Source organism: Quercus lobata, chromosome 2 (assembly GCF_001633185.2).
Source record: "Quercus lobata isolate SW786 chromosome 2, ValleyOak3.0 Primary Assembly, whole genome shotgun sequence".
NCBI classification, from domain to species: domain Eukaryota; kingdom Viridiplantae; phylum Streptophyta; class Magnoliopsida; order Fagales; family Fagaceae; genus Quercus; species Quercus lobata.
Genome location: NC_044905.1, coordinates 92,383,809 through 92,409,902, shown reverse-complemented (window position 1 = coordinate 92,409,902; position 26,094 = coordinate 92,383,809). Strand labels below are relative to the sequence as shown.

At 33.4% G+C, this 26,094-nt stretch overlaps 3 protein-coding genes and 1 pseudogene across 3 annotated transcripts; 3 read left to right on the top strand and 1 right to left on the bottom strand.

The window, feature by feature from the left end:
- Window positions 1-1,001: 1,001 nt before the first annotated feature.
- Window positions 1,002-6,262, bottom strand: LOC115977213. The gene is made up of 8 exons (XM_031098935.1): window positions 5,940-6,262; window positions 5,059-5,084; window positions 4,582-4,696; window positions 4,251-4,283; window positions 3,064-3,189; window positions 2,540-2,646; window positions 2,393-2,464; window positions 1,002-2,273 (listed from the first exon to the last, which is right to left on the bottom strand). Exons 1-8 carry the CDS (start codon window positions 5,984-5,986, stop codon window positions 1,885-1,887), a joined length of 915 nt encoding a protein of 304 aa, XP_030954795.1. The 5' UTR covers window positions 5,987-6,262; the 3' UTR covers window positions 1,002-1,884.
- Window positions 6,263-11,529: 5,267 nt separating this feature from the next.
- On the top strand, window positions 11,530-13,598 carry LOC115977212 (class V chitinase-like). Its single transcript, XM_031098934.1, has 2 exons — window positions 11,530-12,711; window positions 13,445-13,598. The coding sequence occupies exons 1-2, from the start codon at window positions 11,628-11,630 to the stop codon at window positions 13,489-13,491; spliced, it is 1,131 nt and encodes a 376-aa protein (XP_030954794.1). The 5' UTR covers window positions 11,530-11,627; the 3' UTR covers window positions 13,492-13,598.
- A 3,924-nt stretch (window positions 13,599-17,522) lies between these two features.
- On the top strand, window positions 17,523-19,131 carry LOC115959956 (annotated as a pseudogene).
- Window positions 19,132-22,833: 3,702 nt separating this feature from the next.
- LOC115957396 (class V chitinase-like) lies at window positions 22,834-24,742 on the top strand. Its single transcript, XM_031075627.1, has 2 exons — window positions 22,834-23,957; window positions 24,562-24,742. Exons 1-2 carry the CDS (start codon window positions 22,868-22,870, stop codon window positions 24,582-24,584), a joined length of 1,113 nt encoding a protein of 370 aa, XP_030931487.1. The 5' UTR covers window positions 22,834-22,867; the 3' UTR covers window positions 24,585-24,742.
- Window positions 24,743-26,094: the final 1,352 nt, after the last annotated feature.

Genomic DNA, 26,094 nt, shown 5'->3' with positions numbered 1-26,094 from the left:
TTTTTTTCTTTCGAAAAAAAAGAAAGAAAGTAGAATAGCATGCAATAACAATTCAAATTAAAAAACACATTATAGTATACAACTATACATCATACTACTATTGCACTAGTTTAGAAAACGCAAGCATATGCTCCTCCTATGCAGATTGTGATGACAAACTGTTAAAAGCCTGAAATGTGTCACTAGTGGGGGTACTCACTGGTTTTGATCGTTCCGCACCAAAGCATTCAAGCAATTTTCAAAGTAAAATTATTGTAAAAGAAAAAAAAAAGACACAACTTGCCCTTTTGTCAGTTCCTCATGAATTTCCATGCCGGACATTTTCTTAGCCACAATATATAACTTAGAGTGCGTTTGGGAAGCGCGAACTTAGAACGCGCTTCCCAGACGCACGTTTACGTTTTACAATTTTTTTTTTTTTTGGTCAAGCAGTAACTTTTTGACTTTTGTTGTGTGAATAGTGCTTTTATGTACTGCTCATGGGTCTCACAAAATACACTTTTCAACAACTTTTTCATTAAAAATGGGTCCCACGATACTATTCACACATTTAAAAATTATTTTGCTACAGTATTTTTCAGTTTTCAGTTTCAGCTGTATCCAAACAGACCCTTATTCATTTCAAACTGAAGACTAATTAAGCTGAGTCTTCAACCTATTTAATTTAATAAGGTTTTTAGCTACATTGATCCATCAACATAAAACAATGAGACAAAAGAGAACCATTAAAGAGCCTCAAGTGATACACAACATAATAATCACTTCTCAAGTAACCATGCAAAATAATGAAAGTCTTAAACTACTTACAAGTCTGTTTGAGATTTGCTTATTTTACTGAAACTAAATTTTTTTTTTTGTTGAAAATATTGTAGATAAAGATAAAAATTATTTAAAATAGTACAATGAGATTTATGAATAGTAACAAAAAGTACAGTGAGACTCATGAATAGTTACAAAAATAAGTTAAATAATAAAATAAATTGGCCAAAAATAAACAATCCAAATGCAACCTACGTCACTAGCCACCATGGCCTTTACTTCAATTAATCCATTTCAAGATTTCTTTAATAAACAAACATGGTCTTTTTTTTCCTTGAACCACAAAAATTGTGTTAATTAAGATCAAGTTCTAGCTATAAGTCAAACAAAAAAACATAGCAATCAACACGTACACGAATTAATGGAGCCATGTTTTCGTAATAGGAGAGAACACTTTTCTACATTTTGTACATTCTTTCTGACTATATTGCAAATAATCATGCCTTCAATGTTATGGGCTCATAGTCTTGAAGACCTATTTGCAACCAACAATACCATGTGGTCAAACTCTTGATCCATCTTCTTTCCTTTGGATAATTTGAATAGCTGACATTTTAGACCAAAACCGAGTTGTAGGCTACCACTTCCGTAAGTGATGAAACCATATTTCTAGACCACACCGACACAGCATCAGCTAATAGCCTTACTTAGCGATATAACCTTTGATTTTGTGGACCTCAAATCCGTATACCATCACCACCATACAATTTCCAAGCTTTTCAATCCTCATTATATAAATCATTATATAACAATACATTTGTGAATGTGTGGCAAACCACTACTAAAGCCGCCCAATTATCATACAGCCACAAATATTCTCCCAGATCTCATTGTGTATATTCATCTCCTGAAATCCGTTCAACTTGTATCTCTGGGCCATATTTTCTTCTCTTCGCAAGTAATTTATTCAACAACCAAAGAGAGATGCAATAAGTATAAGACATCACAAGGATGGTATAGTTTTGGCCTTTCCTAAAGACTACATTGGACAATGTATATTGTTCTTAGTACTTTAATATATAAGTGATCGAAACTGGAATCTGAATATCCCGATCATGAAGAAAGCTAACTGCTCCTTTTAAATAACAGTTGCTCTTCTGCTAATGTGGTGTTATCTCCAACAACTGAAACCCAACTCTCTGCAATCTTTTCCACTCTTCCATCTAAGATCTCCACTAATGTGAAGGCTCGCATTGTACCTTCAGACTCCGGTGTCAATACAGGAGTTTCATCATTCATGAAGCTTCTGTTTCCAGTTCCTTGTTCATTATTCAGTCTTTTAACCCTAGGAACAATAGCCCCATTCAGGTATATAGTGTTGTCATCCCCAACCACAATCATTTTCCGGAGACCCTTTCTATATGCCAGCTCCTTATGCATGTGACCAAACATGACCAGTGGGAGGACGCATGATTTGCCAGTCTCTTTTAGGAGGGATATTGCCTGTTCTAGATCTGGACCACAAGAGAATATTGTAAGGTAACAATATTATTCCATCTTAAAATAGATCAATACCTTGCAAGATGGAAACAGAAAATGAATACCAAATACAAGCTGAATTCTAAGTAATTACCTGGATCACCATGATCACCACCCCCGAAAACCCAATCCTTTCCACAAATATCATTCAAATTAGAACCAAGCCCTGCCCGTAAATTCTCTCTTAAAAATTATTGTCAGGAAAAGCTTAACTAAAATTGATTTTGGCAGACTGATACACCTGTGGGTCCATTATGTGCAAGCAATATGACAAAATGATCCTCCGGTGTGCCCAAAGCAGCATTATAGATCCTCCTAGCACTTCCATCCATGTCTTGGACACCACATCTAAGAGGAATTTCCAAATTGATGAGTTGTGATGTAAGTCACAATGACAATAAGACAAGTGAGATTCCATAATGGAGAATCTCATCTACATGTTACAAGAAGCTGTTCAGTTCTTATTTTATAGTAGACGAATTTGATGCCCTAAGAAAAGATTGGTAGATTCAGATACCAATCATTCAAATACAATCTATTGATGTGATCACATCACTATTTGCATAGACAAGAGGAATATAATTTTTGCATGAAAACCAAGGGAAAATAGAAAGATGGTAGTGATGTAGATAAAGCAAATCAACACAGACCTTGTAAGTTGCAGTCAGAAATTCTATAAATTCCACACTTGAAAGAACTATTATGAAGAAAACAAATGTGATCAAATTACATACTATCTAATTCTGTTGAAGTTGTACAACATACCTTGCAGATAGAAGCTTTTTTCGAAACAATTGCTCCCCTCCACAGGAAAATGGCCGTCCACCAACAATGCTTACTTTAATCAAGGGAAAGTCTAAATGTTGATAAGCTACATGCTCCTCACCAAGACTGATTATTACAAAGTAACAATTCAAGCATGACATGTGACCTTTTAAGAGAAAACTTAATCGATTTATTGAAAGATTTTTGCAAGTTAGTTTAAAGTAGTCATCAGAACTTTGTAGCTATTCCACCATGTATTTTAATAAATGCTAGCAAATACTTTCACACGGTTGGTGTTCTTTTTGTGGACTGCTGCACATGGTCGGATCCTCACTTTGGATAATCTAATGCTTAGGGGTCGCCCGTTGACTACTTGGTGTTGTATGTGTTGTTGTGATGGGGAGTCGGTAGACCACCTTTTTCTTCATTGTCCTGTTACTCATTCCCTTTGGACTTTTATGCTTTAGGCTTTTGGTATTCATTGGGTTGTGCCAGGATCAGTGGCGGATTTGTTATCTTGTTGGCATTAGTGGCTTGGGAAACATAATTCGGACATTTGGAATTTGGTTCCAGGGTGCTTAATGTGGATTGTGTGGATGGAACGAAATCATCATTCCTTTGAGGATAATGAGAAGATGTTGGATGAGTTAAAGGTTTTATGCCGACGTAGTCTTTTGGAGTGGTCTCGTTGTTGGGGTTTTATTGATTGTTCTTCTCTCTCTATGTTTATGTCTTCTCTAAGCTTAGTTTCCTGATTTCTCGTTTTGCTGTGCTGTTTGTTCTTTTATTTCTTGTTGTTCATCATCATGAACAACTTGTACTTTCCCTTTTTTTTTTCTCATTAATAATAGTTTTCTGATTACCTATAAAAAAAAACACAGTTGGAGAAAATGGAAAACACAAAAACAAAAAGGGGGGAAAAAACTGACATTGCCAACCATGACATGGTAATAAGCACTAACAAGTACTTTCAGGCATTTCAAGAAAATGAAACTCACAAATAAAATACAGAGAAAAAAAAACCTGGCATTGTCAACCATGACATGAAATGAGCACTAGCAAATACTTTCATGGGTATGAAAACATATATTAAAATAGGAAATGTCAAAATATTCTCATGGCTAGATTCATTGGTTTCAGGTCAAATATATAATCAAAGGGATTTCCAGAATATATGACAATCTCACCACTCAAGCTGAAGTTGAACTCCATCCTTCCTCCTGATAATCAAATCAAGGAATTAATTAAACTAATTATCAGAGTCTACATAATAGAGCTTACATGTTGAACTGGTCAAACATATAGTTTTCTAAACATGTGGCACATGTACACACACACACACACACAGAGTTCACATAGCTTATAAAGGGATCAAGTTCCCAGACTCGTTACGTTCCTTTAAAATTTGCAGCAATGACACAAGAACACTAATAAAGTCTAGTAAAAATTAAGAAGAAAAGGAACCCTCTAGCAAGCAAATGTAAATGATGATTGTACACTGGTATTGTGTAAACTTACTTTCCAGAAAACTGTTGAGTATACCAGGCATCATGATTTCCCAAAATAGCTGCTTTGGCAAATTCAAGACTGGCAGCACTTTGGACAAGTTCAACATTCTCCTCACCAAAATCACCTGAACAAAATCAATTGAAAGGATGAAGCCAAAAAAAAAAAAGGCAACAGAAGGGAAAGAAAGTTTCATATTTAAATCAATAAATAAAAATAGATCTTACTGGCTCTCTTGAGCAGATACAGATACAAAATACAGGCTCAGCATGACATGAATATGCTGAACGTTTCCCTGTTGACTAAGTGTCTGGAGTTTGTTCTATTTATTCCAAACTTATGGACAAGTCAGTCCAGAGCATTTCAGGCACATAGAAGTCCCATTGACAAAACTCTTTATTCCAAGCCACTAAGACCACCATATATACTAGGCCAAAAGAGACTAAATGTACATAAACTAGGTAGATGAATGGTGAGGAAGAATAGAACCTGCCTGTAAACAGCACCAGATCTGGCTGCAGTTCACCAGAAACCCACATTAGACTGTTAGAGTAGATATCCATACAAATTTTTACCATGTAAAGCTAAATAACTACCATAAATAAAGGCGGGGAAGAGAGCACAAAACAATTGGATGTATCAGAAACAAAGAGGTTATATGGGAAACCTAAGATCACCATTAATACAACAATAACAACAACAATCAAGCCTTAGCCCCAAATTTTATGGGGTCGCTTATTGATCCTCAACAAATTAGTAAGGGTCGGTCATGTGTATTCTTGTCTACCATTCTATTCTATTCGAAGCCATACTTACTTCCTTAATTGACATGTCCTTTTTTTACCATTAATCCAAAGCACAAAAGAATTGGGTTAACTAAAATTTCTCTCTCTCTCTCACTTTCTTTTTGGGTGTATTTAAAAGTAAACATAAATCACTTCTTCACCTTGTAATTGTAAACAACTAGTACTTAATTAAATTCCATCTACATAGTTGCTCAGCAAGTTGTTCATGCAATTTTCAGTACTGAGATTATATATTAAAAAAAAAAAAGTGTTAAATACCATAAATCCTAACCAAATTACCATTCAATTTTTTCTCCCAATATAAAACTCTAACCAAGGTTTCAACGTTAACCCAATGTTTCTCAAAGCTTCCAATTTAGGTTTTCACAGCATAAATCATAGTTCATGTTTATTGAAATTGTTCAAAGCTAGGATTTTTAATCCATTACTAAACATTACAAACCCAACAATTTAACAAATACTGTTTTTAAGTCGGTTTAATTTCAACAATAAAAAAAGAAGAAGCAAATTACAGAAAGAATTAAATAGATTCTTCAAAGTAAAAAGAGAGTGGGAGAGAGATACCTGAAGAAATTGAAGTGCCTTTGTATCTTCTTGTAGATTCCAATCATTGTGCTTCAAAAACCCCAAATTTTCATTCCAAAAAAAGAAACTGTTATTTCTCACGGAGCTAGGGTTTCCGAATTTACATAAAAAGAAATGAGAGAGAGCTCAAGATGTCTCCGATGACTGCGATTCGAGCAGAAGTGGCCATGGAAGGGCGTGAAAGGTCGGAGGAAGTGGAATTGGAGGGAGAAGGACCGGAGAGACAGCACAGAGTGGGCGCGTGTACCAACGTCCTTAACATAGGTAGCTTCTTTGGTTTTCTCTTACTCGCTCGCACACGCGCTAATAATTGTGTTATTTACGATGTGTTTGGATACTGTTTATTTTGTTGGAACTAAAAACTTATTGCTGAAAGTATTGTAAATAAAGATAAAAGTTAGTTGAAATAGTACAGTATAACTTATAAATAATACTAGTCGCTAACCCGTGCGATGCACGGGATAATTAAATAATATTTATACATATTCACTTTTATTGGTACAATCATTTCTCATTAACAATAAATACATAGAAATTCAAAACATGGAAAGAAAATAAAAATTACAACAATTAATTCCATTATCTTTCATGTTATACTTTGTAATTATACGGAATTAAGTCAACTCAATTTAAGTAGTTGTAATAAAATTGGCTTCTACTATTCTCTATTTTATAGAGATATGAACATATTGGATTTCTCAAACAATTACCGGTATTGCAATAAAATGATTTATTATTGAAAATAAGGAACAAAGAAAATCTGTCTATAGTTTAAGAAACACAATATACTAAAATTAAAGAGATAAAATTTTCGGAGGACAAAATATTATAGATAATTTTAGAAACAGATTATACACTTAAAAGGGTTAGTAATTTATAGTACTTACCCCACACTATTAGTATACAGACACCAAGTGTGGTCGTCGTAACCCTTAGAAAGAATCTTCCCCAATTGGACCCTATCAAAAAAAAAAAAAAAAAACACCCAATTAACAAAATTGATCCAAAAGGGTCTAAAAAGCACACAAAATCAATTCAAAAAACAAAAATATGAGACAAAGTAATTACTTTCCGCTGCCAATGAAATCGTCTTTTGTATTGTTGTTCCAAACTGCAACACTTATCTCTCTAAGGCCTTTAATTAACGAAAGCACAAACTTCTCTTGGAATACCGGAGTATTATGACTATCTATACACACATACACAAAACAAAATCAGCATAACTCACTATAACTCTATAGAAGCCTCAAAAATATAAAGAGAAATTAAAGGGGTTGAATTTGATATTTATGTTTGGAGAGAGAGAGTTTGCAGAAACTGTGGCTTTATATTTCTTAACTTGAGAGAGGGGTAAGGTTGCTAGGGTTTTGAGGTGTTATAATATTTTTATTTTTAATTTTTAAATATTGTGCTGACGTGAAAAATTGTGGTGTCAGCAGAGGTTTCGGTTATATATATATATATAGATAAGAAAGTGCAGTGGGCTCATAAATAGTAACAAAAATAAACTAAACAACAAAATAATTTTAATTTTCCATTCCAATCCAAATGCCCACTTTAGTATTACTTGTAATTAGCTCATTTTTACCTTCTTTTTTTTGTTTTTTTTGTTTTTTTTTTTGTGTGTAAATACTAAATAGAGATATTTATTTTCAGAAACAAATTTGAATTGTGTTCAATTTGGTGTTTTTATTTTGGTAATAGTCAATTTAGCCTATGTTATTTTTAACCTGCAATCACAACTTTCCTTGCATTTTCTTGCACTTTATTGGTAACCAAAGGCAAAAACATGAATCAAATTTATCAATCTCTAACTCTATTATATATATATATATATATGTGTGTGTGTGTGTGTGTGTGTGTGTGTATCAAAAACAATCCTATAATTGTACCAAGAATGACTATAAATTTGAAAATAGCAGTAACCAAATTGATTATAAATTGAAAATAACATGGACTAATTTGACGACTACTAAAATATGAGGACCAAATTAACTGTAAGAGAAAGTAACATAGACCATATTAATTGCTACTAAAAAATAAGGGCAAAATTGGCAAAGGGTAGTGACTAATAGAATTTTCGCCTAATATTTTTAAACAAAGTACAAATCCCATATGTCATAAAATAAAGTAAAATACAGATATCCATAGAAGGACTATGATAAACAACAAAACCGCGGCTTAGGTTAGGTCTTTTCTTAGCCATATCACATGCTCATTGGTTTGCCTCACGACCCTCACAAAAGTAGTGCTTTATCTTCGCATATATGGGATTTGATTGAGGAGATTACTGCAATCCATAACTGAGAGTGGTGCGATGTAAGTTCCTGACAAGAGTTTTTGCAACTCAATAAAACCTACCTTCGCATCAATCCATTCTTCCGGATCGAAATTCTTTAAAAATATCTTATATTTTTTATTGGACGAGAATTTAAAAAAATTAATAATTGAATTATATGTTTTTATTATATTTTTCATGTTTATAAGATTTTAAGAAGATTAATGATCAATAACAATGTTATCAATAATATGTTTAAATTTTAAGTTTTTATAGTAAAAATTATGCACAAAATATACATCATTAATTAAATAGTAAATAGCATCTAATGTAAATAAAATTTGACATACATAATTAAAATATAAAAAATATATAATTAGTTAAATTTTCAAAATTCACAATAAAAAAAATACATAATAAGTTTAGATAATTTCAACCTTTGATAGATGTGAAGTGACGGAAGTGGAAGATGTGTGGTGGAAAATGAAAGAGGTGGGTCATTTCATTAATGATGCTAGCTGCTTCACATATATATATATATTTTGGTCAAAATTGCTGCCTCACATATTCGTATTTTAAGGGTCTATTTGGATTGAATTTATTATTGTTAAAATTAAAAATTGAAAACTGAAAATTAAAAACACTGTAGCAAAATAATTTTTTAATATGTGAATAGTACCGTGGAACCTATTTTTAATATTTTTTAGTGTGTGAACAGTGCTACTACAGTGATAAACAGTAACAGAATAGTGATTTTTGTCTTTTGCACAGTGAACCCATGTGAGGTTACTGTTCACACATAGGAAAAAAAAAACTGGAAAACATAAAATTGGAAAACGTGAACGCAGATTCAGTTGAATCCAAACACTTACTAATATATATGCATTTATATAACAAAAATTAAAAATTTTATATTATATAAAGTCAGTATAATCTTTAATACTCTTTCAAAAAAAAAAAAAAGTATAATCTTTAATACACTTTTTTTTCTTCTAAGTTTTTAATATTATAAAATCATGAAAACTCATTTAAAATTATTTATATGCTTTCAATATTTTTTAATAAAAAAGTTTAATGAGTTATCATACATTGATGTTATTTATATTTAAAATTTTAAAATTATTTAATAAATTATATGTTATTTCAATGATTTGACCATTTGTTTGACCCTGGTTAAATTATGGGTCCGTTTGGATACAACTTATTTTTGCTGAAACTGAAAACCGAAAACTGTAAACACTGTAACAAAATAATTTTTAAACGTGTGAATAGTGCTATGGGATCCGTAAACAGTGTGTGAACAGTGTATTTGTTTCTTGCACAGTAAATTCATTTGATTTTACTATTCATGTGCTGAAAAAAAGAAAAGAAAAAAAGAGAGAGAAGCTGAAAATGTGAATGTGGATTCGTGAACGCAGATCCAAACACTCACTATAAAATAGGAAATCACTATCTTTTTGGTTATTTGACTGATCCCATTTTTAAAACTATAGCTCAAATTAAAACAATACTATTTTTTGAGGGTGCATTATAATTTAGTACACATTTTATACTATGTTGCGAAGAGTCAAAGATAGGATAAAGAAAACATAATTGATTGTTATTGGAGGCTCAGCTCATGCTCTTCATCTATCTTCTTTTCTTTGGATTATATGAGTGAAATGTTAACGAGCACTGTAAGGAAAGATGTCAGTTAAGAATGATTTATTGTGAGGTTCATTTAATAAAAAATTGGTATAAAATGATGAGGTGAATGAAAATAGTACTAAAGTGATAATTGAAACTTAAAAAATTTACTCTATTGGCTTAACACCTTATAAAATTGGTTATAAATCTAATATAAAGTAAAATAATTTAGTGAATGTTTCGATTCACGTTTTGGGTTCACGTTTGACTTTTTTTTTTTTTTTTTTAGTGCTTATGAATAGTAACTCACTGTGCAGGAGACAAAATACACTATATATGAGTCCCACGACACTATTCACATATTTAAAAATTATTTTGTTACAGTGTTTTTAGTTTTCAGTTTCAGCAAAAATAAGTTGTATCTAAACGGACATTTAATATAAAACTATTTCTTATAGGCAATTGTAAGGTGCCTATTAACACTACCCTTATATTGATAGCATTGTTAGAGCACACCAACACTGTATCATCGGCAAATTGAATTATTATCTTACATTTTTGGAACTTCGTAATCTGTGTGCCCCGTCAACTACCTTATAGAGTCATCGTTGAAAGTTTCAAACAGTCATTGAGTCTAAATTTAATTGGGCAAAAGATTTTGTAACCAATGTATTCCTATATTCACTATTCAACTAGTGAATATAATGTGGGCAACAAATAAGCTAAGCAATTTAACTGGGCAAAACATATAAATCAAAACTTGTACTAATAATTTAATTGGGTAGTTGGGCAAATCAACTTGCACTAAAACTTGCACTGATTTATATAAATCAAAACTTGTACTAATAATTTAACTTGGCAATTAGGCAACAAAAATGTGGGTAGCAAAAACGTGGTAAGCAAATTTACACTCATTAAATAAAATGAATGAAGGGAGGGGTAGGTGAGATAAATAAAGTGAGGGTATTTGTGTAAAGTACATCATTTAGCATTTTTTCCTTCCAAATTGGGAGGATAAAAAAATATGGGCTCAGAGGGAAAATTTTCCTCCCCATTTTCTATCTCTCTTGTTTTCTCTCCTGAATCAAATAGTAGAAAATGCTATTTTCCATCCTATTTTTCTTTTCCTATTTTTCATCCTTCCTGTTTTCACTCCAACCAAACATACCATAAAGTTCAACTTGGAAGTTCAAACACGCAATCTTATACATGATTTGCTTACATAAAACATTTCATCCATGAAAAACGTGGGCAGCAAAAACGTGGCAACAAATTTACACTCATTAAATAAGATGAATAAAATAAAGGGTAGGTGAGATAAATATAGTGAGGGTATTTGTGTAAAGTATATCATTCATCACTTTTTTCTCCCAAATTGGGAGGATAAAAAAAATGGACTCAGAGGGAAAATTTTCCTCCTCATTTTCTATCTTTCTTGTTTTCTCTCTTGAACCAAACAGTAAAAAATGCTATTTTTTATTATAGTTTTCTCTCCTTATTTTTCATCCTTCCTGTTTTCACCCTAACCAAACATATCATAAAGTTCAACTTGGAAGTTCAAACACGCAATCTTATACATGATTTGCTTACATAAAACATTTCATCCATGGAGCAATTATATAAAAAACTATCTGAAAAATAAAAAGACAAAAAAGCCACGTACTTGGATCTAGCCAGATTGGACTCACATAAAAATATATATATCTCCGTGCTACCGAGCAATATTATCCAATAGGACCGGTACTACTAGCTCCATTCCTTCAATGGCTTCCAAATCCCTTCCCTATATTTTTTCCACTCTCCTTTTCCTTCTCCAACTACAATTCTCTGCCGGACAAACGGAAGTGAAAGCCGCATACTGGTATCCTGGCTCAGGGTTGTCTGTTTCAGGCATAGATTCCACACTCTTCACCCATCTATTTTGTGCCTTTGCCGATCTTGACCCAACCACATACCAAGTTTCCATTTCTTCCTCAAACTTAGCCGAGTTCTCAACCTTCACCACCACTGTGCAACAGAAAAACCCTTCAGTTCAAACCCTCTTATCCATTGGTGGAGCAGGCGCTAGTGCCACAACTTTTGCTGCTATGGCTAGCGAAGCAAGTACTCGCGCATCATTCATAAATTCCTCTATACAACTAGCAAGGTCTTACAACTTTTATGGCCTTGACCTTGACTGGGAGTACCCTTCTTCAGCTACTGAATTTACCAACCTTGGTTTACTTCTAGACGAGTGGAGAGCTGCAGTGGCTAGTGAGGCCACAAGCTCTGGCAATACAACATTGCTTCTGGTTGCAGCTTTCTATTACTCTTCAAACCGTAACGGTTTGACTTATCCAATTCAGGATATATCGAACAGCTTGGACTGGGTCAATGTTATGGCCTATGACTTTATTGCACCTGGTTGGTCACCAACTGTGACTGGACCCCCTGCTGCGTTGTACAATCCAACAAGCCAAGTTAGCGGAGATAGTGGCATCACAGCCTGGATTCAAGCTGGTGTTTCTGCCAGAAAATTGGTACTCGGTCTTCCATTTTATGGCTACGCATGGACTCTAGTAAATGCTGATGACAATGGAATATTTGCTCCGGCTAATGGAGCTGCTATATCCCCAGGTGGGTCAATAGCTTATAGCCAAATCTTGGATTTCATATCCCAGAATAGTGCCACAACAGTGTATAATTCCACGTTTGTTACAAACTATTGCTATTCTGGGACGACATGGATTGGTTACGATGATACGAATAGTACATCTACCAAGGTTACATATGCTAAGGGAACGGGATTGCTTGGCTACTTTGCGTGGCAGATTGGTCAGGACCCAAATTTCGTTCTTTCTGAGGCAGGTTCGTATGAATTTAATCATTTATATACTATATACTTCAACTCGTGCATTTAAATTTTGTCAAGACCCAAGCATATAAAAATCTGGCTGATTTATGAGATGCAAGTTGCAACCATGTTGCTCTTTAATATTTCAATCAATGAAAAAAAAAAGACTAGTGGGAACTTTATAATATTTGGTTTAAATAGTTTTGGTCTAATTAGACAAGAGTGTGAGAAAGCTGAAGAATATAGTAGATAATAGCGACAATCAACGTGGTGTTTGTTTGAACTCTTGAACTTTTATACTTGTCTGCATGCAAAATTTGCCAAACAGTATAATTCTAGAAAAATTTTAGGCGAATGACATGCGTTCAAAGTTAATTAGTTAGTTGGATTGTTTTTTGAAAATTAAATCGATTATAGTAAACTTGTCTTCCAGCCAAAATCATTTTTTCTTCTTTTTTTTTAATCCATTTTCGGTAGGAAGTCGAGTATAGTAAACTCGACTTCCACTAAAAGTCAATTTTGCTGTACTCGACTTCAAAAAAGAGTCCAACTAACTAATTATCTTTGAACACATGCCATCCGCCTAAAATGTTTCCAGAATTATACTGTTTGGCAAATTTTGCCCTTGTCTGCACGTTCACATACATGGCATCTTTGATTGATGATTATTAATATTCTTGTTTGTCTTGTCCATTTTTATCCTTTGATGTTCTTACTTCTAATGTGTAATTCTTACTCTTGTCACAGCTTCACGTGCATGGGGAGCTAGCTTAGAATTAAGAGGTCAGATGTAAAAGGCTATATTATTCACAATAAGGCCAATACTATCCAGTATGTTAGCATGTTATATGCATAAAGGCCAATGAGCAATTTAAGCAATGATGTTTATGATGTCCATCTATTGTGAATTTTTAAAGTACTCGCAAGTGTACGAACCGTACCGAAGTATAGTTTGACAGGAATGAGGTCGAACCCACATGGACCTGAATGAATGTAGCAAAATTAAATCAAATCTTAACCAAATTAATCCTAATCTAGTTCAATAAAAATTGGTTGTTTGCAATTAAATAAACTAAGCGAATAATAAAATTAAGCAAGTAATTAAACTAAGCAAAATATATAAAGCAATAAAAAGATGTAAACAATCAAGAGAAAGGAATGAAGGTTTTGGAATTCGCCTTGTAAGTCATATTAGCATATATTTATGATCATTAATTTTTCCCAACTCACTACATGATAATTTAGAAATCAATCTTGCTATCATGGAAAATATTCTCATTAAAATCCTTATTTTAAAAATTAAAAGCATGTTCTTTTTCGCTTCTTAAGTATAAAATCAAATCATCAGTTGTATCCGTAGCTAAACAAATCACAAGATATATTCAATTCTAAAAATCAAATCATAAATTGTATCCATTGATAGACAAATCATAAAAGATATCAAATTTTATAATCAAGAATTAATAATCCAAGCATTCAATTAATTAAGATAAATCCTAAATCACGAGAAAAACATGATTGAACTCATATCTAGAATCTCATCTTAGTCAATTGATATGAAACAAGAATAATTTAAATCATTAAAGAACAATTATTGTGGGAAAAATCAAATCACATAAATATTACTGATAATCGTTAACAAGGTTTCATCTTATGTGTTCAGTCCTTAGCGCTAGCACTAGCCTTCCTGAATTTTTCCCTAAAGAGCCTTTAAATAGGTCAAGGAATCCTATTACAAGTTGAATTTCCGTTTGGAGAAAATCCTAGATTTTTAGGCTTCACTTAACCGACGATTTCGGCCCATTTAATGTCTGAATTCGGACTTTTGGAAAACTACAAAGTTGTATCCCTTTAAGTTAAAGTTCCAGCCCAACTTGAATTATCTCAATTGGACTTCTGAGCCAAAAGTTATGCCAAAAATACTAACTGATGTGTAGTTTGGAATCCTAATCCGAATTGGACTTGGATTTGGTGCAAATTTCCTTTAATTCCTTACTCCAATTGGACTTAAATTTAATTGGATTGGTCTTCTTTAACTTCATCATGGCCCTTGTAAAAGTAAAGTCCATTAGCTTTCTTTTTTTACACAAATCCACTTGTTTAATTCCATTCTTCTACAAAAGACAAATTCACGCAATAAAATCCAAGTAAGCACAAAATTGATTATTTAGCATTATTCCAAAACCAAATATGAAATGCTTGAATTACCTCAAAATAAGTATGATAATGCTTTCTAGTAATGATATAAATATGCAAAATTAAGCTATTATCAATGCACATCACCATCTGGGGGATAGATTTTAGCAATTTTAGTTTAGTTTGGCCCATATTAAGGTGATTTTTTTTAATGGTTTTCAATTGCACTTTTTTGAAGTACAAATTTTTAAATTTTTTTACCTAGATGTAAGTAGTACACAGTGATCAAAGGTTGAGCAGGTTTGGGTTAAGAATCAACCCGCCACTATATATATGCGTGTGTGAAGAGAATGATCTATAATTGAGTACTAAGACTGTAGTGCGGCGATTGGAGATGGTCAATGGTTACGATGTCAATGATTACTAATACTCTGACGAGTGAACTGAGGTCAAAAATATCTATAGAAGAGAGAGAGAGAGAGAGAGAGAGAGAGAGAGATTTGAGTGAGATAGAACCATAGAAAACCCAAAGGGCCAAGGCAAAGAGATAAGCTTCTTCAACCAGGAAAAAATATTTTATATTAAATAATATCACATCATTCGTATCAAAACTTAATAATTGAGAGACATGTGTGTAAAAATAACTATCCATTAACACATGTCTTCCATTTATTAGTGGGGTAGTTATTTGTTTGCTGACATGTCTTAAACTTCTGGATTTTGATATTGCTGACATGGTATCATTTAATACCAAATACCTTCTCCTTAACAAGGGGCATTTGACAACACACAAGAAGAAAAAAAATGCAGCCAATAAGGAGTTGCCACATATACAAATGGGATATGGTAAATAAGCAATTCTTTGGTTCATTTCTCAAAAACTCAACATACAACTTGTATTTCAACAGGTATGTAATTGGCAAAATATCCATATAAATTTACACCATGTAAAACTTAACAACTACCATAAACAAAGAGGTTATATGGGGAAATCTAAGTTTAGGTATTGATCGGTATCCGAAATATATCGTTCCGCTGGTTAAACCGATACAACCTCTGGTATGGTATTGACTTCCCTGATACAAATACGCATAAGGTGTTGTCGTTGATGAGCCTCATCAGATGAGCTCGCTGCCAACACATAGTAGTTTCTTCAGTTTTCTTCTCTTCCCCGTTGTCACTCTCTCTCTTTTGGCATTTCTAGCCTGGGTTTCTAAACAAAATGTTAGCAGAGAAACCCAAGGGACAAGAGGTGAAGACTCAAGATGACTTTTCGCTGTGTCACACCTACCCATTTTCTACTTCTTATTAAATGCTGCTTTTATTTATTTATTTATTTTTTTTACAAAAGTTACTAATGGGCAGACAAACCAACGTGGTTTATCTGCCACTCTTTTTACTTTTTTGATTTTTGATTTTTGTTTTAATTTCTTAGAAAATTGTTTATAGTTTTCTATTCTTTTTCTTTTTGACCACTCCTATAAAGAAGGCTTATTATGCTTTTTAATTTTTTTTATTGAGTTGTGAAATTAGCTTAAAATAATTTGAATAAAAGAGGTAAAATTTTGAAATGTAATTAGATATATTAATTTATATATAATTTTTTTTAGATTGCAGTAGTTAGAAAAAAAAAAAAAATTAATGAAGCAACTAAACACCAATAATTAATAATTTAATTAACTAATACATTATAAAAGACAAACAAATTAAATTATGTTAGGCTAAATAACAATTACTAATTTAATAATTAATGAAATAACAATACAACAAATTATAATTTATAAAAGACAAACAAATTTATGAAACAACTAAACAATAATAATTAATAATTTTATTAATATTTCAAATGAACTTATAGTTTATTGTTCAGGTAACTTTTTTCATTTCATTTCATTTCATTTTTTTTCCTTTTGAGATTTTTCAGTGTACAGTTTTTTTTTGGTTTTAAGAACAATTTTTTTTTTTTTTTTTTTTTAAGCATAAACTTCATGCTGGCCAAATCTTGAATTTCAGCTAGTATTTACTGAAATGTCTTGAAACACTCGAAAATAGACCGAAATAACTTGAAATTTTTTCAAAGTGGAATAAGAATACCCTGGACAAAATTCCAGGGGCAGCTACTGCTAATTTGAATCTACATCTTAAATTAAATTATAGGTAATAAGTTGTTATTAGTACTTCTAATTTGAATCCACAATTTTTAAATTACTTTTTTATCCACTCATAACAATCAATATCAACTAACCACTTAAGATTTGTTGTTGAAAATATTGTCTCATTCTCTAATATATGTTACTCTTTTTTTTTGATAAACTAATATATGTTACTCATAATATATTTATAAGACTACACCGACATGGCATCAACAGTAAATTGAATTACCTTTCATTTTCGGAGCTCTGCAATCTGTGTGCCCCATCAACTACTTCAGAAGGTTTCAAAGTCGTTGAGTCTACAGTTTAAACACGCAATCTTATACGTAATTTGCTTACATAAAACATTTCATCCATAAAGCAATCATATAAAAAACTCCGAGAAATAAAAAGAGAAAAAGCCACGTCCCACGTACGTACTTGGATCCAACCAAATTTTACTCATGTTACAAATACATATATATATATATATCTCCACGCTACCAAGCGATATTATCCAATAAGACCAGTACTACTAGCTAGCTACATTCCTTTCAATGGCTTCCAAAACCATTCCCTATATTTTTTCCACTCTCCTTTTCCTTCTCCAACTACAATTCTCTGCAGGACAAACTGAAGTCAAAGCCGCATACTGGTTTTCAGGCACAGGATTGTCTGTTTCCGGCATAGATTCCACACTCTTCACCCATCTATTTTGTGCCTTTGCCGATCTTGACCCAACCACATACCAAGTTTCCATTTCTTCCTCAAACTTAGCCCAGTTCTCAACCTTCACCACCACTGTGCAACAAGCAAACCCTTCAGTTCAAACCCTCTTATCCATCGGTGGAAGGGGAGGAGATGTTATAGCCCAAAGTTTTGCTTCAATGGCTAGCCAAGCTAGTACCCGCAAAACATTCATAGATTCCTCTATACAACTAGCAAGGTCTTACAACTTTTATGGCCTTGACCTTGACTGGGAGTATCCTTCTACAGCTACTGAATTTACCAACCTTGGTTTAGTTCTAGACGAGTGGAGAGCTGCAGTGGCTAGTGAGGCCACAAGCTCTGGCAATACACCATTGCTCCTGGTTGCAGCTTTCTATTACTCTTCAAACTATGACGGTTTGACTTATCCAATTCAGGATATATCAAACAGCTTGGACTGGGTCAATGTTATGACCTATGACTTTATTGCACCTGGTTGGTCACCAAATGTGACTGGACCTCCTGCTGCGTTGTACAATCCAACAAGCCAAGTTAGCGGAGATAGTGGCATCACAGCTTGGATTCAAGCTGGTGTTTCAGCCGATAAGTTGGAACTCGGTGTTCCATTTTTTGGCTATGCATGGACTATAGTAAATGCTGATGACAATGGAATTTGCACCGGTTAATGGAGCTGCTATATCCTCAACTGGGGCAATAGCTTATAGCCAAATCAACAATTTCATATCCCAGAATAGTGCCACAACAGTGTATAAATCCACGTTTTTTACAGACTATTGCTATTCCGGGACGACATGGATTGATTATGATGATACGCAAAGTATTTCTACCTAGGTCACATATGCTAAGGGAAATGGATTGCTTGGCTACTTTGCGTGGCAGCTTGGTCAGGACCCGAATTTCGTTCTTTCTCAAGCAGGTTCGTATGAATTTAATCATTTAATCATATATACTTCAACTTGTGCATTTAAAGTTTGTTCAGACCCAAGAATATAATAATCTGGCTGATTTCTGAGGTGCATGTATGTTAAGCTATATCTATATTGATTGCAACTAGCAATATATTGCTTTTTAATCAATTTAACCAAAAAAAAAAAAAAAACACTAATAGTGGGAACTTCATGCTAACTTAAAATATTTGGTTTACATAGTTTGGGTTGAATTACATGAGGGTGTGAGAAATTAAGCTGAAGAATGCAGTAGAGTTCTATACAAATATAAATGACGTGGAGTTGTTTGGACTCTTGAACTTCTAGATGTCTGCTCATTCACGCGTACATGGCGTCTTTGATTATTAATGTTCTTGTTTGACTTTTTAATTTTTATCCTTTCATGTTCTCACTTCTAACGTGTAATTCTTACTCTTGTCACAGCTTCAAGTGCATGGGGAGCTTAGAATTTAGAGGATCCGATGTAAAAGGCTATATTATTCAAAATAAGGCCAATAATCCGTTATGGTAGCATGTTATGTGCAATAAGGTTGATGAGCAATTTAACCAATGATGTGTGTATGTTGTATAATGTATATATTATGGAAATCAATTTATTTTGTGATTATGTAAACAAGAATACAAACAGAATGTAAACAAGAATACAAACAAATTGTATATTCAAGAAAACAAACAAATGCTATTAACAAAAAAAATATTATATCTAGATTAGATGCGTATAAAAATGAACAATGATTCTGATTAAGATATGTGTTTGACACAATCTCCTAAGAAAAATCTCACCCCTCACAATCGATGTTTTGAGACTCTTGGATGCTTGTTTGACAAGGTACAATGATCATAGCAATTGGAAGAAGCACAATAATTTGAATGCTATAGCAAGCAAAACTGTTTCGCTTTCTCTCTCTTTGATTCTATGGACAAAAGATATTTTTTAGAAAAAAAACCAACTTTTATGAATGAGGGTCAAAATAAATATAAAACAGTGAAGAGGCATATTGTTTAGATGTGATCACAAGTCAAGTGAGTTTGGGTTGAGAGTAAACCTGCCACTCGACTCGAGAGCATGTTGAGTGAAGATTGTTAGAACTCGTTGATAATCAACGGGTGGGGAAGAAAATTTTCTCCGTCATGAGAGCGGGGCGAGAATGGGGTAAGATAAAACCATGCGAAATGGGGATGAAAACCCTGTCCTTTAGACCTGTCCCACCCGATTGTCATCCCTATTTGTAATAGTTGAGACTAGTCTATTCAACAAAATTTTGCAACTACTTGATTCTCAAAAAAAAAGAAAAAGAAAAAAAAGAAAAAGAAAAAAAAAGGTATAATGGACAAGCACGCGCCGAACACATTAAAAATGGTAATGACTTCTCCCCTCAAGCTCAACTCGTATAAGCCTTCTGAGACTTTGAATTACACTTAAGTGGGTCAATTTATCTAAAGTTGGGCTGGGCTAATTTATGAGTTTAATAGTTTGTAATATATTGACCCAACCAAATCACCTGTACGAATATTTTTTTCATCTCATTATACACACATATTATTTTGCGATTAAATTTTATAAGAATTTGGTATAAAATATTATGCCTAAATACTGCCACTTTTTTTTTTTTTTTTAAAAAAAAAAAAAAAAAAGAAAGAAAGAAAGAAAGAAAGTAGAATAGCATGCAATAACAATTCTAATTAAAAAACACATTATAGTTTAAGGAACGCAAGCATGTGCTCCTCTTATGCAGATTGTGATGACAAACGGTTAAAAGCCTAGCCTGAAATGTGTCACTAATGGGGGTGTACTCACTGGTTTTGATCGTTCCGCACCAAAGCATTCAAGCAATTTTCAAAGTAAAATTATTGTAAAAGAAAAAAAAAAGACACAACTTGCCCTTTTGTCAGTTCCTCATGGATTTCCATGCCCGACATTTTCTTAGCTACAATATATAACTTATTCATTTCAAACTGAAGACTAATTAAGCTGAGTCTTCAACCTATTTAAATTAATTAGGTTTTTAGCTACATTGATCCATCAACATAAAACAATGAGACAAAAGAGAACCATACAAGAGCCTCAAGTGATACACAACATAAGAGCATTCCCATCAGCTCATGTAAACTCTTTTAAAATAGAAAAAAAGTGCAAGTTTTACACATTTTGAGCAAAATAACACCCACATCAGTGGGTGTAAAGTTGTGTATAATTTACACCCGGCTGTGTAAATGAACAGTAACCGTGTATATATACACGGTTACTGTTTACCGTGTAAACCATTTTTTTTATTTTATTTTCTCTCTCCTCTATCAAACTACTACTCTTCCCCAACCATTACAACAACCAGCGCGCCATAATCAACTGAAAATGAACCAAACACATCTACTGAAAATTAACCAAAATCAACTCAGTATCAACTGAAAATTAACCCAAAATCAACAGAAAATTAACCCAAACACATCTACACAGAGATACACTTGCTAAAAAAAAAAAAACACAGAGAGATCGGAGCTTATCGGAACAATCAGTGCTTGACTGGAATGATCGGAGCTCGTGGGTCTCGCTTGATCGGAGCTCGTGGGTATGGGTCTCACCTGATCGGTGCTTGTGGATCGGAGCTGTCGAGATCGGTGCTTGCCTGATCGGAGCTGTCGAGATCGGTGCTTGCCTGATCGGAGCTGTGGATTGGTGCTTGACTGGAACGATTGGAGCTGTGGATTGGTGCTTGACTGGAACGATCGGAGCTCGTGGGTCTCGCTTGATCGGAGCTCGTGGGTATGGGTCTTGCCTGATCGGTGCTTGCCTGATCGGAGCTGTGGATTGGTGCCTGTGACCGAGATGGTGTGGATTAGACCGAGAGGGAGAGTTGATTCAGAAACTAGTTGAATATAACAGGACAAGTTGTTCTTGTTGATGGGTATAGAGATGGAGATCAGTGGATTGGAGAGGCGTTGTGGTGCTTGTGATGGCTGTGGTGTTAATGGAGTTCTCTGGTGCGTCTGGGTTTTGACCGTGAGAGAAAGAAGAGGAAGAAAAGAAAGAGGAAACGGCAGAGACAATGAAAAAGAAAGAAAGAAGGAAGAAAATAAGGGATTGGAAAAAGAACGCGTAGGTTAAATAATATTAAAAAAAGAATATAAAAATATTATTTATATAAAATATCTTGTATAATAGATGATCTGATGTGGGTATTTTGTAAAGATAGATGTGCAAAATAGAAAAAGTAACTTTTTTAGTGTAAAATAGATGATGAATTTACATGAGCTAGTGTGGATGCTCTAATAATCACTTCTCAAGTAACCATGCAAAATTATGAAAGTCTTAAACTGTTTACAAGTCTGTTTGAGATCTGTTTATTTTACTGAAACTGAAATTTTTTTGTTAAAAGTATTGTAGATAAAGATAAAAGTTATTTGAAATAGTACAATAAGACCCATGAATAGTAACAAAAAGTGCAGTGAGACCTATGAATAGTAACAAAAATAAGTTATATAATAAAATAAGTTGACAAAAAATAAATTATCCAAATGCAACCTACATCACTAGCCACCATGGCCTTTACTTCAATTAATCCATTTCAAGATTTCTTTAATAAACAAACATGGTCTTTTTTTTCCTTGAACCACAAAAATTGTGTTAATTAAGATCAAGTTCTAGCTATAAGTCAAACAAAAAAAAACTGGCAATCAACACGTACACGAATTAATAGAGCCATGTTTTCGTAATAGGAGAGAACATTTTTCTACATTCTGTACATTCTTTCTGACTATATTGCAAATAATCATGCCATCAATGTTATGGCCTCATAATCTCGAAGACGTATTTGCAACAACAATACCATGTGGTCAAACTCTTGATCCATCTTCTTTCCTTTGGATAATTTGAATAGCTGACATTTTAGACCAAAACCGAGTTGTAGGCTACCACTTCCGTAAGTTATGAAACCATATTTCTAGACCACACCGACACGGCATCAGCAAATAGCCTTACTTAGCGATATAACCTTTGATTTTGTGGACCTCAAATCCGTATAACAATCAACTCCACAGAAATTCTTCATTGAAAATTCATTTGAGTCTTCATTGAAAGTTCAAAGGGACAATATTATACGTAATTTGCACCCATAAAACATATCATCCATTAAAGCAATCATATAACAAATGTGTATATATATATATATATATATATATATATATGTATCTCCAAGCTACCAAGCAAGATTACTATCCTTCCCGATTCAATGGCTTCCAAAACCCTTCCCTATCTTTTTTCTACTCTACTTTTCCTTCTCCAACTACAATTCTCTGCGGGACAAACTGAAGTGAAAGCTGCATACTGGTTTCCCGGCACAGGATTGTCTGTTTCCAGCATAGATTCCACACTCTTCACCCATCTATTTTGTGCCTTTGCCGATCTCGACCAAACCATATACCAAGTCACCATTTCCGCCTCAAACTCAGCTCAGTTCTCAACCTTCACTCAGACTGTGCAACAAAAAAACCCTTCAGTTAAAACCCTCTTATCCATCGGTGGAGGAGATGCTGTAGCCCCAACTTTTGCTTCAATGGCTGGCCAAGCTAGTACCCGCAAATCATTCATAGATTCCTCTATACAACTAGCAAGGGCTAACAACTTTCATGGACTTGACCTTGACTGGGAGTACCCCTCCACAGCTACTGAATTTACCAACCTTGGTTTACTTCTCAACGAATGGAGAGCTGCAGTGGCTAATGAGGCCACAAGCTCAGGCAATACACCATTGCTCCTAGTTGCAGCTTTCTTTTACTCTTCAAACTATTACGGTCTGAGTTATCCCATTCAGGCTATAACAAACAGCTTGGACTGGGTCAATGTTATGGCCTATGACTTTACTTCACCATTCAGTTGGTCAACAGCACCAAATCTGACTGGAGCTCCTGCGGCCTTGTACAATCCAACAAGCCAAGTTAGTGGGGATAGTGGTATCGCAGCTTGGATTCAGGCAGGTGTGTCTGCCAAAAAATTGGTACTCGGTGTTCCATTTTATGGCTACGCATGGAGACTAGTGAATGCTAACGACAATGGAATATTTGCACCTGCTAATGGAGCTGCTTTATCAGATGCGATAACTTATAACGAAATCAAGGATTTCATAGCCCAGAATAGTGACACAACAACAGTGTATAATTCCACGTTTGTTACAAACTATTGCTATTCTGGGACGACATGGATTGGTTACGATGATACACAGAGTATTTCTACCAAGGTTACATATGCTAAGGGAAAGGGATTGCTTGGTTATTTTGCGTGGCAGGTTGGTCAGGACAAAGATTTTGTTCTTTCTCAAACAGGTAATTCGTATGATCAGTTTAATCGTTTATATATCCTATATACTTCAACTCCTGCATTTAAATTTCGTCATCAAGACCCGAGCATATAAAAATCTGGCTGATTTCTGAGGTGCATGTATAATGTTTCCCCTAAATCTAATGGCCTTATAGTAGCTATATCCATATTGGTTGCAACTTGCAATGTATTGCTCTTTAATGTTTCAATCAATTAAAAAAAAACACTAATACCTTCATACATTAAGTAATACCTTTTAAGAAATATCTGGTTTGCGAGCCGTGTTTGTTATATACACATATTTTAATAACATAAAAACGTGACTTTAAATCACGTTTTCAATTATAAATTGTGCAAAACAGGTTTTTGTATTGTTTTCCATAGTTCTGGGTTTAATTACAAAAGGGTGTGAGAAAGTTGAAGGATTTAGTAGAGTTCTAGCCAAAGATAAATGACATGGAGTTGTTCGAGAACTCTGAAATTTTAGTTGTCCGTACAAAATTCACGTACATGGCGTCTTTGATTATTACTATTAATTCTTATTTGGCATTTTAATTTTTATCCTTTGATGTTCTCACTTCTAACGTGTAATTCTTACTCTTGTCGCAGCTTCGAGTGCATGGGGAGCTTAGAATTTGAGGATCTGATGTAAAAGGCTATATTATTCACAATAAGGCCAATAGTCTGTCATGTTAGCATGTTATGTCCAATAAGGGCTAATGAGTGATTTTACCAATGATGTTTATGTTGTTGATATATATATATTATGAAAATTTATTTATTTTGTGATTATGTATCAAGAAAACAAACTAATGCTATTAATAAAAATAAAAATATATTTGTATACAAATACACAAATAGAGATCTGTAAAAATTAATTAGTTTAAAACTCACCGATTGAATGCGCATAGAAATGAACAATGATTCACATCAAGGCTTGTATTTGAGACAATTTCCTTAAGACATATTCCACCCTTTACAATTTGTGTTTTAAGACACTTAGATGTCTGTCTTTTAAGATATCATGATTACAACAATCTGAAGAATCACAACAATCTGAATATTACTGTGATTAAATTAAATTGTCTATTTCTCTCTTTTTGACTCTATGCACAAAACATATTTTTTAAGAAAAAAAAAAACTTTTCTGATTGCGGGACAAAAAAAATATAAAACACACACTGGCCGTGGACAGATATATTGTTTAGAAAAAAAAAAAAACTGTTAGTTGTGCACATACTAATTGACAGTTCCTTTGAATTTCTATGCCGAAGATCTTCTTAGCTACAATATATAAATTTTTTGTCTCAAACTGAACACTAAGGTTAGTCTTCAACTTATTTATTTTAACTAGATTTTCGCTACATTGATCCATCAACATACAACAATGAGACAAAAGAAAACCATATAATAGACTCAAGTGATACACAATATTACAAACACTTCTCGAGTAACCATGCAGATTATGAAAGTGTTAAACTGCTTATATCATCATTATGGCAAATACTCTAATTCTGTTGGATAGTGAGCTGTGTTACTCTATCTTGAAATCAATTAGTGATGAGGAAGATATATTCAAATCTTTTATGACATTTGACACTGTGTCTTGTGGGTCCATTTTTAGAGTGGTTGTAAAAAGTCAAATTGTGGTCCCCTAATAAATATTAATTCATATAAAAATATTTTGGCGAAAACACTATTTTGGTTCCTAAATTTTGGGGTTACAGTCAATTTGGTCTCTACATATTGTTAGCAGTTAATTTGGTTCTTCCTATTTTTAACTTGTAGTCGATTTGGTTTTTATCGTTAACTCATTAAGGGAAAATGTTTACATGGCAAATAGTGTGCATAGTTGGCATATGTGATGTTGGCATGGAAAAAAAAATTGTTTAATAAATATATTAAAATGTCACATAAGCATTTATTTTGAGAAAAAATCGCAAATTTTAAAGATGGAAAACAAAATTAGAAATCCCAGATTCTCTTTGATTTTCATGGCAACCAAACACAAAATCACCTTGATTTTTCTATCTTAAATTCTTGAATTCATAAATACATTCCACAACATCTCACCTCTATACAATTGAGAAACACATGGAATAGAAATAACCAATAGGAAATTGAAATTTTAGAGCACAAAAA